At 35.1% G+C, this 16,650-nt stretch overlaps 1 protein-coding gene across 1 annotated transcript in view; it reads left to right on the forward strand.

Annotated features, from left to right (window-relative positions):
• MS3_00011199 (uncharacterized protein) overlaps window positions 1-16,650 on the forward strand; it is a gene marked incomplete at its 5' end in the record, with an annotated part of 88,388 nt that overhangs the window by 12,654 nt on the left and 59,084 nt on the right. The window contains 8 exons of the mRNA XM_051219605.1: window positions 980-1,143; window positions 2,833-2,952; window positions 4,941-5,023; window positions 6,270-6,358; window positions 6,399-6,430; window positions 6,475-6,499; window positions 9,382-9,507; window positions 13,288-13,583. Coding sequence (XP_051064563.1) covers window positions 980-1,143; window positions 2,833-2,952; window positions 4,941-5,023; window positions 6,270-6,358; window positions 6,399-6,430; window positions 6,475-6,499; window positions 9,382-9,507; window positions 13,288-13,583 — 935 coding nt within the window. The remainder of the gene's footprint in view (window positions 1-979; window positions 1,144-2,832; window positions 2,953-4,940; window positions 5,024-6,269; window positions 6,359-6,398; window positions 6,431-6,474; window positions 6,500-9,381; window positions 9,508-13,287; window positions 13,584-16,650) is intronic.

The following is a 16,650-nucleotide window of genomic DNA, read 5'->3' on the forward strand; positions in this document are numbered from 1 at the left end:
CTATGTAGGAGTCTGTACGCTCTTCAATCATCCGTATATATTGTAGTACCTGGCTGCAACCAGTGTTACTGGTGTTTTTATTATCCAGTTCTCAATAATTGTCATAATTCATCTTGGTTAGGAATTATATATGGGGTTTTCATCACGAACTGACATCAGCTATTGTTATGACCTTGTATCGCTTTTACCCCGTGATACTTGTTATGACTTGACCTTGGTCTGTGTAGTCTAAATTATGACCTTGACGCGTTAGGCTGAGTGGCTTAACCTTGAGTCTAATACGCGTGAGTTCGATTGGGGTAGAGAGAACTATTCTAAATCCTGATTGGTTGGCAAGCACGCGAGTGAAAGAAGACAAGACAGTTGGAACACTAAACTCTGGATTCTCTGAATTCGGATTACTACAAAAATGTACATGAATAAATAAGTGCATATCTTGACCACGACGTAGGATAATTTGGAAAAATACAGTTATGCCCGAAACAGGGAATTAGGGTAGAAATTATAGTGCAAAATATAATGTTTAAATTACAATATTTTTGGAACAAAAAAGGGTATGCTAGTGAATGATACATAGAACGAAAGCTCGTGTTATGTAGAATAAGATAGGGACAAAAATAAATATAAGTGTTTTACAGGTTTTGAATGAAATGCAATAACGTCCCAAGAAAATAGCTTTCGTAATTGTCTGGGCTTCTTAATTCCCCGTTCATAACAGCTATAATGCCAGAAATTTATTTAGCCAAATGGATGAAACGCCTCTGATTGGCTCGTCCATAAATTAGAGTCTCACCATTTTCTTTTAACGAATGAACTTGTTCGAGTCCTAAATGAATGTTCCCTATTGTAAAATCTTATACTAAGACGTAAAGACCATCCAATTCTTCCATGTTTTAGATTAGATCGTTTCATGTATTTAATCATTTGAAATACATAAATATTTATTTCTCAATTATTGTCAATTCAATTCAATATTTAGACAATTGATATTGAATTATTGGAAAATCGTCGTGAATTAGCTAATCTAATTAAAAATCTTCATCTTGCTGAATTAATGCATCATCGTTTTACTAATCTTACATGGTCTGAACAACGTAATCGTTGGCAAATCATAAATATCAATGAAGCTGTACATAATTTTCGGTAAAATGATTATAATTATCCATTTTTTCTGTTGTTGTTATTGTTGTTGATGATGATGACATTCTTGTTGAAATGATAGATAATAATTGTAGTTGAAAAGTAGGGGTTTTCGATATGTTGTTATGTGGTGTGTGCTACTTAAATCGACATAAGTAGTATATGATGTTAGTCGTGAACAAAATGTCTGGCAGCAGAGTGACAAGAGAATCGAACAGTAACGAATGGAAACAAAGTGCAATTTGTATGAAAATGCAAGAACAATCAAGTCTGAGTCATTATGAGACAATTGATGGACTAGATGGTGGTTGGAGGTAGTCGACAGGAAACCCTGGACCCGGGTTTCCTGTCAACTACCTCCAACCACCATCGAATCTCAATATATAGTGCCCGCAGTGTCGAGTCACCTAGACTGGTGGCCACATTGCAACATGATCGATAGCATTCGATCTGCACTAGTAAGGACTAGACACGTATGGCATTGATCGCCACCCAGTAATCAATCAATTGTGATTACAGTTGATGGACATTTCGGAAATTACGTATTTATTATTTGATTGTTAGATTTTATTAACAAGTCCTGTAATTTTGTGTCAACTACATTCGATTGTCCCCACTGGTGTTCTTGTTCACTACAGTTAAATGCACTGTAAGTTGACTAGTTTTGCTATGAAACTAATGGTATTTTTGGGAAAAAACAAACAATAAAACCTTCATGATTAAATCATTCATCTCAATGAATACAATGTCCATTCAAAACAATATGCATGTTAATAATTACTTGTAAGCGATTTTTTTCATCCACGATCCCGCCCAGCGAGATTCGAACCCAGGAACTATAGGTTTCGCACGCGAACGCTTAACATCTAGATCAATGAGTTGGCATCTAACGGTATTAATGTCTAACTTTAACTAATCCACGAACTTCAGCGATAGGTTCTGGGTTTGAATCCTGCAGGGCGGGATCGTGGATGTGCGCCGCTGAAGAATACCATACTGGAACGAAACGGTCATTGTGGTCTAGCTCCAAATGACTCATGGATTCAACACTTAAAATTACTATAATATCCACAAAAAACCCCTTCTCATATTAATGAACATATGCTCACTATTGACTGGCTTCAAGAGGTATTACCCGGAGTTCTAGTGAGAAGCAGTGACCAGTGGATATCAACCAGGTATATTAGTTCCTTGGGGAGTCGCTACATGTATTGTCTGAAGTTGAACATTGATTATATGTCGAATACATTTCATTCAATTTGGGACTTGAACAAATTAGTTGATATGATTTTGGATCTTGATCTATGTACTACTCCTCTGTTTGACATAGGCGTACATTGAAAGAAAGCTAGGAGCGGCTAAATCGAAATATGGCATCAATCTGTGAAATCATTGATTGTTCATCTGACCTAATATTGGTAAATGCAGTCAACCGGTTTAAGATTTGTATGATTATTGTGACAAACGGTTCGTCAACCTCAGGTGATATATCTCAAGATTTAAGAGGTACTTTAAGTTCGATGTATGGTCAGGTCATAGATTCATTCTACTGAGGTTTCTCACACTAGGATGAAAGAGCGATACAGTATTGTTTAGTTTCGTAAATTATCCTGATTAAGATTAGTTCGTGATGAATACCATTCACAAATAATTAATAGTGTTATTATATCACTATTGTTATTATGATTACAGAATTTGTCTTAATGATGAGAAATTCCGGTATCCTAATGATGTCAAAATAAAGATAAATGATTTAACAACAAACATAACTGAATTTGAAAAGCGAAAAGATAATCTTATCAATGAATTATGGTAAGAATCTTATTCTGTGAAATATTTAAATATTTGCTTATGCTATATGTTGGAAGCGATTATGAGTTCACCTAGTCTGTGAACGGAACAAAGACTCTGTGACTAAAGACCAATAAGTTAGCTATTCTGATGCGTCCCAGCCTTGATAACTAGAGAGAGAAGTCGAAGATTGGAATGGGGAAATATATTCTGCAAGCAGCCAGAAATACGAGCATTAACAACAGGCACAAATCAACCGTATATATAAAGCATAAAATTTTCATTCGGAAGCGTTACAAAATAGCGTACTAAAAGATACAACGAACCAATAGCGTTTAAGATTCTTCTAAGTGGGAAATACCACATCAAGATGAAAATGAGCGCTTTTGGAGCAAAAACAAGAAATTCAAATTTTTAAAATAAAATTACAAAAATAAGGTATTTACCAAGTGAGTTCTGGGGATCTAACATCCCCAACAGGTTACAGGTTATAATCATCCATCATTTCATCTTCAAATGATAATCATATCTAACTGTGATAATGGGGTATTGGGAAATTCAGTCGATGTACATCTGTGTTATGTTCTGTGTTGTGTTTGACTAACTGATTGACTAAATATGTAATCAGACATCATAAAAGATGATCATATTCAAAACTAAATACTGTTATATATATATAAACGTAATGATACTGCAAATTAAAGAACAGTAATTTATCGACCGGATCAATGACACATAAAACCGTACCAGCAGTCTAGAGTCCTTATCGGTCTTGCTTCCGGCCTAGCCCTAACTGTTAAGTCCAGAACACCAATCTCAGCCTCTACGATCTTAATCATGCATTTCAAACATACTGGGTTTATATTTGAAACAAACAGACCATATAGTACCACAAAATAGAAAATACACATATGTACAAGATTTAGCCAAAAGTGGCTGTAAATGAGAGAGGTAGTAATTGATAGACTGGGTATAACTCAAGAATGGTAAATCATATGATCATAGTGTATAAGTCGATATAAAGCTTATAATAAGAAGAACAAGAATATGAATAGATTAGCTACTTAACAATTATACAATAAGAATGTATGTATAGCATTAGTCTAGAAATGGATCCCAACAGTGACCATTCATTATTCTTGTTGGGATATAACAAATACGTGAATAGTTTTAATAATAAACTTTCATTCATAAGAAGAATATCAGGTAGTACAGAGGTGTCATTAATAAATAAGTTTTCATATTTACTTAAGTATATATTTCTACATTCTGGTTTTGTCATAAATACAGTGACGTCACTAGAACTCCAGGAAATACGTTTTGGAGACCGTCCCTAATGAGCATATGATGATTATAATCAGAGAGGGTTTTTTGGATATTATAATAATTTAATTTGGATGCACACTGGTGAGAAGTCCTACAATAGGACGAAACCACCATTCAGTGCTTCCAGATTTTCCATGGTGGTCTAGCTTCAGTTGACTCATGATTTCAACTGTTGAAATTACTACAATCTCCATAAAACCCCTTCTGATACTAATCAACATATGCTCACTAGTGACTAGCTTCAAGAAATATATCCTGGAGTTCTAGTGAGAAGCAGTGACCAGTGGAGTTCAACCGGGTCAGTTGTGAGGTAGCAACTCACTGATGACAATGGTGGATGTGTCGCTCAATTTCGTGGATTAGTCGAAGTTAGACAATAACACCATTGAATGCCTTCCGGCTCAGTGGTCTAGCTGGTTAAGCGCCTGGTGCGAGACTGATAGGTTTTGGGTTCGAATCCTGCGAGGCGGGGTCGTGGATGCACATTGCTGGGGGGTCCCACAACAGGACGAAACGGCCGTCCAGTGCTTCCAGGCTTTCCATGGTGGTCTAGCTTCAAATGGCTCATGAATTCAACTATTAAATTACTACAATCTCCATGAAACCCTCTTTCTGATTAAAATTATTTGTTATTGCTAATCATCTTACAGATTACTAAATGTTTTCAATAATTTTCTATCTAGTGAAAATTTGGTACCATCAAATAATATGGAAGAATTTCTAGAAAATTGGGATATTAAAATTAAACAGTTATTTACTGAATGGGGTATGTTACCTTTCAATTCCTCCTTAGTTCTCATTGAATTTTATCGATCAAATTACAATATAGTTACTAGTCTAAGTGACTCAACATATCATGCAGTATGTTAAGATGTAAGATGATGATTAGAAATAATCGACAAGAAATCTTGCTCGATCTAAATTTCATACTATTTGCCACTCGTCAGTAAAGTGTAATTGTCATTTGAAAGGTGTTGATGGTCTCTGGTGAATTTGATACTAGACTTGACAAACATGACAGTGGTCAGCAAACAGAGATTGGTCAATTGTGAAAAATTATTCCTAAAGGAGGTCAGTCACGGCCCAAATAGCTCAACGATAATATTTCAGGCTGTGAAGCTTAGTGACACAGGATCAAGTTTGCTAGAGAGAGCCAATTCTCTCAAGATTATAGGTATACCTTAATGATGAATGCCGAAATAGCACAAAACAAGGGTCCGAAGTTTCTTGTCGGTTACCTCAAACCACTTTAAAGAACTGAATTTATTTAGATAACTGTTAAAAACCAACATACAAACATTTACATGGTTGAGAATTACCGTAAATTGACTAGGATTAGAGATGTAAATCATTAAAAGTCAACCAAATGGTCTGTAGATTAAGTACTGCTCTGAAGATCTGACAGACCTAGGTATAACCCCTCCCCCAGTGAAGCCACTCAATAGCTGTTTCATTTTAATTTTGGGATTCCTCAACTGTACAAACCTGTAATTGGACCTGAAGGCTAATAACTTCAAACTGAAGGAAATAATATCATCGTAAGTAATACATAAAACTACTGTGTGACAAACTAATAAAATGTGTGTCGATGAGTTTGTCTCGATACGATTAAACCAAGTGAAATCAAGTGACATTTAACTATGTTTGAATAAGTGGTCAACTATGATATTTTGAAATAGATGGTCTTGTGTCTAGCAAGTGTGGTATGGACGACGTTGGTTGATCAGACTTAGATGATTGATGTTAGTAGTTAGTGAAAACATCATTCAACCATTGGCGACACCTTTTGAAAAAGAGACGTGTGAATTCAAGGCATTGAGGTAATACACCATACAATCCAAATATTGAATGAGAGTTGTGCTGCATATGATAGAAAAGTGAGGAAAGTTAGCAAAAGATATCGAATGAGAATGGACAGTGTAAGTGAAGATGTTTGAAATGACACAGCATATTTAGTTTATGAAAAGTATAAACTAAACTAAACTAAACTACCTTTATTATTTATTCAATAGATGAAATGAATCAAAACGCTCTGAATTCCATATATAAAGCTTATGAAGATAATTCACAACAGTGTATCGATCAAATCCAACAGATGAAAGTAAGCTATCAAGGCTTTTGTTTTCCTATAGAAACTTCAGAACATTTCAAATTTTTCAAAGGATAACGTTAGGTTGTGATTGATTTTCTGTTGATCTTCTTAACACGCAACTTTAGGTTTCTTATGATGTATGACAGTGTGGTGTATGCTACTTATTTTAACATAAGTAGTATAGGAGACTGGTCAAAATTGAAATGCCTAGAAGTAGAAGGTTGGGAAGATCAAATCGAAGAGAACAGGAACAGAGAGCATTTGTTGTGGTAATGAAGCAACGATAAAGTTTGAGACAATTGATAGAGGATTTGCAAATGAAGTATTAAACGTATGGTTTTCACATTTCATGAAAGAACTCTGTAATTTAATGTTAAAATACAATTGGTTGTCCCCATTTGTGTTCTCGTTCATCACAACAGTACCTTTAGACTCTGTTATCTTGAAGTCTACAGTGTTTATTTCTAGTTAAAGAGACTATTCATTCCATTTTTGGCATTTTTTGAAGTAAGAATATTCCTATCCTGCTTATGAGACATTTTTTCAGGAGTTTACTGAATTGTATGAATTTGAAGACTTCGTCTGAAGCCTTTCTAGGGGTACTGCCGGTTCGGAACCAGAATAGGGTTAGTAACCCTATCCCATAAAAAAGAATCTTGTTAGAAAAAAACGCTAATCAGGAAAATTAATCATTTAAACCATTGAAAGTCGAATGCTTTGAGGCTTAAGGAATTTATTTATATGCATACGGATGTTTAGGACAGCAGTTGATCAGTCTATTCTGGCTTATGTGCGTCCTATACGGATTGCTTTAATATTGTCATTAAGTCACAAGCATTTTAAGCAGAGATAGACGGTAGCTAATAGTGGAATCAAGGACACTCGTTTCGTCTTTTTTAGGACTCGTCCTTAGTTGAGTGTAACTGCACCCCAGAGTGACTTAATATTAACTCTTGGACTCGAAAGTAGTACGGTTTGATTCAAATGCTCACTGCACAAGTGAGTGGCTATGTTCTGATTTATTTTAACTGACCAGTAATGCGTAATAACTGCCTAATTATTGAAGCGCTCCTATAAGAAGTTTACAACCTATCATGAAGGGAATTATTTTGTGTATTTTAGCATTTGTTTCAATGATATCATGACCGACCGATGTTAGACCAACATTGGAAACCTGGAAGCATTAGAAGGCCGTTTCGTCCCTGTGTGGGACTCCTCAATGGTCCGCATCAATGACCCCGTACGCCAGAATCAGACCCAGAACCTTCGGTCTCGCTTGTGAATTCTTGACATCCAAACCACTGAGCAGATATTTAACGGTATTATTATCATACTTCATTCAATTCCCGACATTGTGAAACCATCTTCACTGATAAATATTTACCATACGTATTCGCTCTCCGGAAATGAGAAGTAATTGTATTGGATTTCATACAACAAATATATAGTATGAGATAATAATTCGAGTTATAACAGCAAAAGATTAAAAAATGCCTGCGTATGAAAATGAATGACACTTAGTTGCTATGGCTTGAGACTCAAATCTATATCACGTGCTAAACTTAGAAATCATAATTCTAGTTAGAAATTTTTCTATCCCGCGTCTACGAGTTCTTCTGTAGCTTAGTGTCCCAGATTTGACCAATTATACATTCTGAACAGTACAGTTAATCCTGTACCAATTCAAGCTGTAGTCCGATTAGTCCACCACATGAATACTTTTCTCTAATCATTGCCTTGTGCTGGAAGGTGAGTCAAGAGTCAGTATCTACAACATACATATTCCAACTATCCAGTCCAACCAACTGACACAGTCAACTATTATAGCCTGCAACTAATTCAAACACCAATGAACAAAGATTAATTGCGATGCTGTGAACTTGTACTGAGAATTCTACACTGTAATTAATAATTCGAACCTGCAATCGCTGAACGATTGGACTACAACTCATCGAATGAAAGGTTGTACACTATTAACGAGACCTGAACATATCTAGTTTGAATTCTATTTAGATTTAAGTGTGTGTGCTTTGTGTCGAAGAGTTCGAAGCTATCATTATTTCATTGACGTTTTTATTACATCCTTTACCTGTCTACTCACTAATACACAGAAGACAATTTGTCTCAACCTAGATCAAGGCCTTGATACGATAGACTGACTGAATAAATTTGAGGCTAGAAACGCGTAAGTTCGAAATGAGACTAACTGCCTTGAATGAAGGAACAAAAACTATTCCATCACCTGATTGTTTGACATCCACGCGATCGAGAGAGAAAGACGAAACGACTGGAACACTACTCGATTTATTCTCAATCCCGATTCACACATCGATTCGGTTCCGATTCAGATTAGTGCAAAAAGATACATGAGTTATATAGATGATTAACATGACCACAACACGCAAACGATTAGGAAAATACAATTATATGCAAAACTGGGGATTAATTACTTACTTATTTATGCCTGTTCCCACTAACACTCTCCATCCAACCCTGTCCTAGGCAATCCTTTTCTTATCTGCTTCCATCTCCCAACGTAGTGTGTTCTTCGACCTTCCTCTTTTCCGCTTCCCTTCACGATTCCAAGTTAGGGCTTGCCCCGTGATGTGGTTTAATGATTTCGTCAATGTATGTCCTATCCACTTCTACTGTCTTTTCTTAATTTCCCCTTCAACTGGAAGCTCGTTTGTCCACTTCCATAGAAGTCTGTTACAGATGGTATCCGGCCAATGGATATTGATTAGGTTAAGAAAATACAGTACTAAATGTTACATCTAAACTACAATACATTTGAAACAGAAAACAATATGACAATGAACCATATATCAAACGAAAGCTTATGATCTGTATAATAGATTAGGAACAAAAGTAAATGTTACTGTTTTACATGGTTTGATCTAGATGAAATAACGTCCCCCCACCCCCTCATTGTGTTTGTCATAACTTCATTGTTTCTCTGTTCTCATTCATTTTCTTTCAATATTTATGTTGTTTTCTTTTATTGTAAATTTCTCTTTATTATTCATAAACAGAATCAAATGTTACATCGTAAATTGATCAACTCAATGGATGAAATTGAAAATTTAATTAAAGAAAATTGTATCACCATTTTAGGTGAATTACAAAGTCAATTTGAAAATAATTTAAATTATCTTGATGTAAGTAACGTTTCATTATGTAATTCAATGACCACAATGGAAAACCTGGAAGTACTGGATGGCCGTTTCGTCCTAGTATGGGACTCCTCAGCAGTGCGTATCCACGATCCCGCACCCCGCGAGATTCGAACTCGAGACCTATCAGTCTCGCGTCAAGTGCTTAACCAACGAAACGGCCGTCTAGTGCTTCCAGGTTTTTCATGGTGATCTAGCTTCAATTGATTCATAATTTCAATCAGTGAAGTTTCTAAAATCTCCACAAAAACCCCTTCTAATAATTATTATCAGTAGGAGGTTTTAATGGAGATGTTGGATACTGACTCAGTGATCTAGATGTTAAGTGTTCATGTGTGAAATCGATAGGTCCTGGGTTTGAATCCTGTGGATGGGATGATAGATGAGTACTGTTGAAGAGTTCCATACTAAGATGAAATGGTTATTCAGTACTTCTAAGTTTTCATTGGTGTTCTAGCTATAATTGATTCATGAATTCAATGATTAAATTAATTTATTATCTCCTTATACATATATACATTTTATCAGTCTATGATTTTGTGGAGATTACAGTTTTTTTAGTTATAAATCATAAATAGATTTTAGCTAAACCAGAAGATATTAGATAGCTATTTTTCCCTTGTATAGAACTTTTCAGGAGTGCATATCAATGACTTCACATCCTAGAATTGAACCTAATACCTTTAGTCTCACGTGTGAACACTCAATCTTTCGATCATTGAACCAGGACCCAATGATGTTAATGTCCGATTTTAATCAGTTCATAATGTTGCGTAAATATCTTCCATTGCCTGAGGTGGATAACGGTCTCACATCCAATGTGGATGATGTATAGTTAGATGGATTTGATACTTTGGACGCTAAGTATAAATAAAATATCGTAAGATCGTAAAATGTCTGAATACCTTTATGATGTTGGTTTATCGTCAATGAATTGATGTTAGAATCCAATTTTATATATGAACGAATATACATTATTGAACTGTACAAAATTGACTTAGTGTGTGGTGTGCTTGACTTTCAATCTCAATCTGTGTGTCGAATCAATATAGCTTATGTCATCTGTACTTGTATAAGTTGTTATAACTTGTGGCCTAAGTGCCGTGTTAATGGATAAGTAATGATACCACCAATTAGGGAGCAGTGAATTATCGATCGAACCAAGGACGTGAAAACACGTGCGAGCAGCCTAGATTCCTAATTGGTCCTGCTTTCTGCCTAGCCCAGCCAGTTGAGTCCAGAACATCAATCTCTGCCTTTGTGATATAAATTATGCATTTCAAACATACTCGGTTTATATACCAATCAAGCAGACCACAACGTACCATAAAATAGAAAATAACATTTGTACAAAATTTGGCCAAATGTGGCTGTGAATGAGGGAGGGAGTGACTAATAGACAGAGCATAATTCAAGAATGGTAAAAAGTATAATAATGGTTCATAGGTCAAAATAAGGCTCATAATAAGAGGAATATGAATAGTTTAGTAACTTAATAATTATACGATAAATGTATGCATATAGTATTGGTTCATAAATGGATCCCAAAAGTTACCATTCATTATGCTTATAGGACCTAACACAAGTGTACTAGTTATTACTTGTATAACCCAATTCCTCATATGTACTAATGAAGTAAAATTACACCGATATGCATATGTTAATCTACAGGAGTATAAACAAATCAACTATGTCAAGTGTATTGAAGATTTTCGTCATAAACTGGCTTCAGGTAAAAAACAATAACAACAACTGGAGAACAGTCGACAAGTATTGTATTGTAGTTTCAGTTAAAGGGAAACTAATTATGTTATGATATCTTATATTGTTCATGTTTAATTGTCATCAAGATGATGAAAGCTGTATAAGCAATAGAAATATTCTGATCTGTTTTTAAAAGTATACCGTAGTAACTACGAATGGATCAGCACACAAAAAGCTCACATGATAGTAATGTCTTGTAATTGGCTATAGAGTATATAATTACTTACAAAATAATTATCATTTTTTGTAAACATGATAAACTCCTACAGCTTAAATGAAAGTTTGTAGTTCACTATACATCTATCTACGAAAGATTCATTGAATGTATAACAGATGCCGTATAAGAGATAGTTCATGTATTGACAAATTCAATAGCGGCAGCCTTCTTGAATATCTGAGCTACTTGTTCCTGCCATCTGAATATGTTAACAAGTTATTTGTTTTATTGTTTGTTTTAACACATTATTATGTTTATTAATCTCATAGCTTATTCAGGTACGTTTGTGTAAAGTTTAAGATCTTTCAGTATACAAGTTACAAAAGGGCCCAATCAGAGATATCGTGATAACTGACAATATATATTGGAAAAGAATGAACATTATTCAAATGTCAATTCATGAACTGCTAACATCTAACTGACGATCACTCAATATGTTATAGTCAGGATTGATCAAGAAATAAGAAATACTTTGAGCTGAGAATTCTATATTGTACCAAAAGTATAATACTGAATATAGCCACTAATAATAATAATAATAATAATAATAATAATAATAATAATAATAATAATAATAATAAATAAATAAATAAATAAATAAATAAATAAATAACAAAAATAATAAATTCTCATGGTATTGTTTACATGAATCTTCCCATTGATGTCTAGAACTGCAATTAATCAGTCTCTTATTGGCATGTGTGGATACTGTGTGTATTGCCTCGATATTGCCTTAATTTACAAGCATTCTAAGCAAAGATAGATAGTGGATAGCAGTGGAATCCAGTTTTGACGCGCGTTTCTTGCTATTTAGAACTCGTCAACTGGATGTACCTGCATCTCAGAATTGATGTTCACTCTGGCATAGCTAGGTGAATAATGCGATAGCTTCCACCACATAAGTCATTTATTTCAAACATACTTGGTTTATATACAAATCAAAGCAGACCGCATCATACCATAAAGTAGGAAATAACATTTGTACAAGACCAAGCCAAAAAGTGGTTATGATTGTGAGAGACTGTAATCGATTGAAAATAACTTGGGAATAGTAAATCGTACAGTAGTAGTCAATAGGTCAAATAAAGAAATACGAATACATGTGTAGTCTGGTTATTTAATAATTATACAATAAGAATATATATGTATAATAACAGTTCTTAAGTAGACCCTAACAGTTATCATTTACTTATTCTTCGTCCGGATATAACAAATATAATGATTATAAGCAAGGATAAATAGTGGCTAGCAGTGGAATCCAGGACGTGCGTTTCGTCCTATTTGGGACTCAATAGCTAAATGAATAACGCGATAGTGTTTGGAGCGTACGGTACTAGGTTCGAATCCCGGAGTGAACATCAACTCAGATGCAGGTATATCCAGCTGACGAGTCTCAAATAGGACGAGATGCACATCAAACTGGATTCTACTGCTAGCCACTATTCTATTTTGCTTAATGATAATAATAATACTTATTAACTATAGAATTCTATATAAGAGATAGAACAGACTCATCTATAGACACTCGATGCCTATTATAATTAACATAGCGGTTATATATATTTGAATAGTTGCATTCGTGAAGCTAGACCACCATGGAAAACCTTGAAGCACTGGATGGCCGTTTCGTCCTAGTATGGTACTCCTCAGCAGCGCGCGTACACGACTCCGCCTCATGGGATTCGAACCCTGGACCTATCAGTTATATATATAATGACGTTTTTTTATAATAATATTCAATATACTCACTAATACTTCTTCTTTTATCATTTTCTCCTTATTAGCATTGTTTCTCATGGTGTTTATCTATATGGTTAAATGAATGTATTCCATTATTATTCAAATTTAGTCAAATCCTAATTCAATTATGGCAATTCTATGCTCATCTACCTATTGTTCATTTAAAAAATGAATTAAATTTTAATTTACTTAATATAAAACAAGTAGTATATGATGAAATTTTTAAAAAAGATGAATTGATTAATTCATTAATTGATTTATTAAGACAAAGTTCAACAGAACAAATAATTAATGAAAAATTACAAGAAGTAATTAATTTATTCAATGAAATTAGTGTAAAGTGAGTATGTTGTTTTTATGTGTGTGTGTGTGTGTGTAGGTGTGTGGATATTGTAATAATGTTTTAAGAGTTGAATATATATGAGTCAATTGAAGGTAGGACATCATGGAAAAGCTGGAAGCATTGGACGGCCATTTCGTCCTAATATGGGACTACTTAGTGGTGCTCATCCACAATCACGGCCTGCGAGATTCGAACCCAGGAACTATAATTCTCACGCGCGAACGCTTAACCACTATACTATTGAGCTGGCTGGCATCCAACGATTTTAATGTCTAACTTGAACTAATCCACGAAATTGAGCGACACATCCATCATTGGGTTCAGTGAGTTACTATCTCACAACAGACCCAATTGAACTTCACTGATCACTGCTTCTCATTAGAACTCCAGGATATACCTCTTGGAGACCGTCGCTACTGAGTATATGACGATTACAATCAGAGAGGGATTTTGTGAATATTATATTAATTTTAGTAGTTGAATTCATGAGTCAATTAAAGCTAGATCACTATGAAAAATTTGGAAGCAATGGATGGCTGTTTTGTCTTGTAGTATGAGACTGCTCTAAGTAATGTGTATCCACGGCGACGGTGCAATTTCATGGATTAGTTGAAGTTAGACATTGACACTATTGGATACCGAATGGCTCAGTGATCTAGAGGTTAAAAGTTTGCTTGATAGACCTATAAGTCCTGGGTTCGAATCTCACGAGACGGTATCGTGGAAACGCATTGCTGAGTCCCATACTAGGACGAAATGGCTGTCCAATGCTTTCAGGTTTTTAATGGTGGTCTAACTTTAATTGACCCACGAATTCAAGTATTAAATTTTTTTGATACTTGATTTTTAATAAATCTCAAATAGAATAATGATTATTGAAGGTGGATAACAGTAGATTCATCAGTTGGAAGATCCTACATTCTATTATTGATCTACCCATTTGAATTCGAATTAAGTGTCTTTCTTTCCAATCGAAAAAGCATTACTCACTGAGCTATTAACTTCACATAAGCACTGACTTGTAAAGGGTTTTTATTTCATTTTTTTCATAGTGTATACATCAACACTGGGTTGCAGGTATTTATTTACTTATTTAAACACATAAACATTGATAGAAGGAGGCACCAAATACATATGCGCTACATAAATCATTCGATTTATGTGAGGGTTGTTATAGTGCCCGGGTGCACAAATCGGAGCAGGTGGTTTTCTTAGGGAGCCACACCCGGAGCCTTTGACCTAAAGGTGTGATCTACAAGGTAGTGGAGCAATGTCCGGAGATGTAGTCCCATGTTAGCCAGTTTTCAACAATAGGTTCGTACGTCATTTGTTCCCTCAGGATCCTGGAGCCAATGTGAACTATAGGTTTGGAATGAGGGTTTTCCGACTCCCTTAAATGGTCCTCCATATCTACCAGCCGGATAGAAGCTCCTGACATTCGCTTTTCTTCCTCTTAATATCGTAAACAACACCCGTAGTGCGATACTTCCCTTGTAGTGGTTATATGCACGTGGCCATGTGAGAGCATTTGGATAGAGAGAGCAGACTCTCCCCACCCTCGGCCGTACCGGGTGAAATGCTGGTCCTGGATTCTACTCCCAGCCACAATTCATCTATTCTTAAACAACTTGTTGCAAGATGGCTCAGTCAGTCAGCTACAACGTAGGATCAGGCATATATATGCATCGGTCCAAGTTGCCACACCTCATTAGCGCAAGATGAACAGCGAATTCTTTGAAGTATTTACTTCAGTGGTAGTATAAAAAAACATTTTGTATAAGGATACGATACGGTAAGAAAGAATCAGTTCGTAAAAAGTAAGACACAAAGTAATTTTAATCTCACGGTTTAAGGGAAGACAGAGAGTGCATACACTGACGCCATTGTGATCGATTCTGAGTCATATCACCTTTGGTCTCCTACCATTGGTTAAGATAGTCGCGTGGACTCCAACCAAGTAGTCTGAATCTACCAATATGTCTCAGACCAGAAGTTAGTGACTTCAAGAACTGATTCCACGTTTTGGTCAGTTTGGCCACTCCTAACTTTCTTTCAACTATCCCCAACACTAGTCAAGATGACTTAACATAGTTAAGAGTAGATATTTTACACCACTAATCTATTACTTCTCAATTAATGTGTTGTGTTTGAGTCGTCGCCATTGTTGTGCCGGAAAAGGCGCTGATCACTTATACTCGGAACGAGGGACCTCGGCAATTCCCACGATGCGAAAGTAAGAACACAAGACTGGTATAAGTGATGATTTATTAGCCCCAAAACACGATGACGATGATGATCAAAATAGTCTGAAATACACTGGCCTATATATTGATTGTACACCCCTTTTTGATTAATAATTAGGATTAAATCACATACTCAGTTTTAACAAACCATTTACTGAGCATAGTTCATGTTAATGGAATACAAGAATATCGTATATTATACAGAAGAAAATATCATACGACAAAAGAAAACAATTACTACAGTAAATGATCATCACATTGAATTACACGGGAATTAATGTTGAATAAAACTCATAATGAGTAAATCAATCGAGGAATTGATTTTTCTTTCCATCATATCATAATGACAGATCTAGAAATTAGGTTATGTTTATACATTTATGAACGTAGTGTGGTTGAATGTAGTTAACAGGAAACTTTACTTGATCTAGGTTTCACGCTAGTTAGAACTTGTCAGAAAGGCGTACCTATAATTTTGAGGGAACTGATGTTTCCTGTCGGATATAAACCTTCATCGTTCAGCTTCTGAATCTTCAACGTTACCACTGAGCTATTCAAACTGCGAATGATGATTTTTAAATGATTTACCTGCATTATTGAATCAATTCATTATAGACTCCACTGTGACATGTTTACTTTGTCCAAATCAAAACAACAATCTACGCTTAACTAATTACACTGTAAATAATGACCGAGATTTTAACATCTTTTAATCCAAAGGGTACTCCTACCCAAAGATCCAATCAAAAGACGGTGACAATAATAAAAAAAAACTTAACTATTTATTAGTCTCATTTTATTTCTACTGCTTTTGACTCAAA

Source organism: Schistosoma haematobium, chromosome 7 (assembly GCF_000699445.3).
Source record: "Schistosoma haematobium chromosome 7, whole genome shotgun sequence".
In the NCBI taxonomy this organism is placed as follows: Eukaryota; Metazoa; Platyhelminthes; class Trematoda; order Strigeidida; family Schistosomatidae; genus Schistosoma; species Schistosoma haematobium.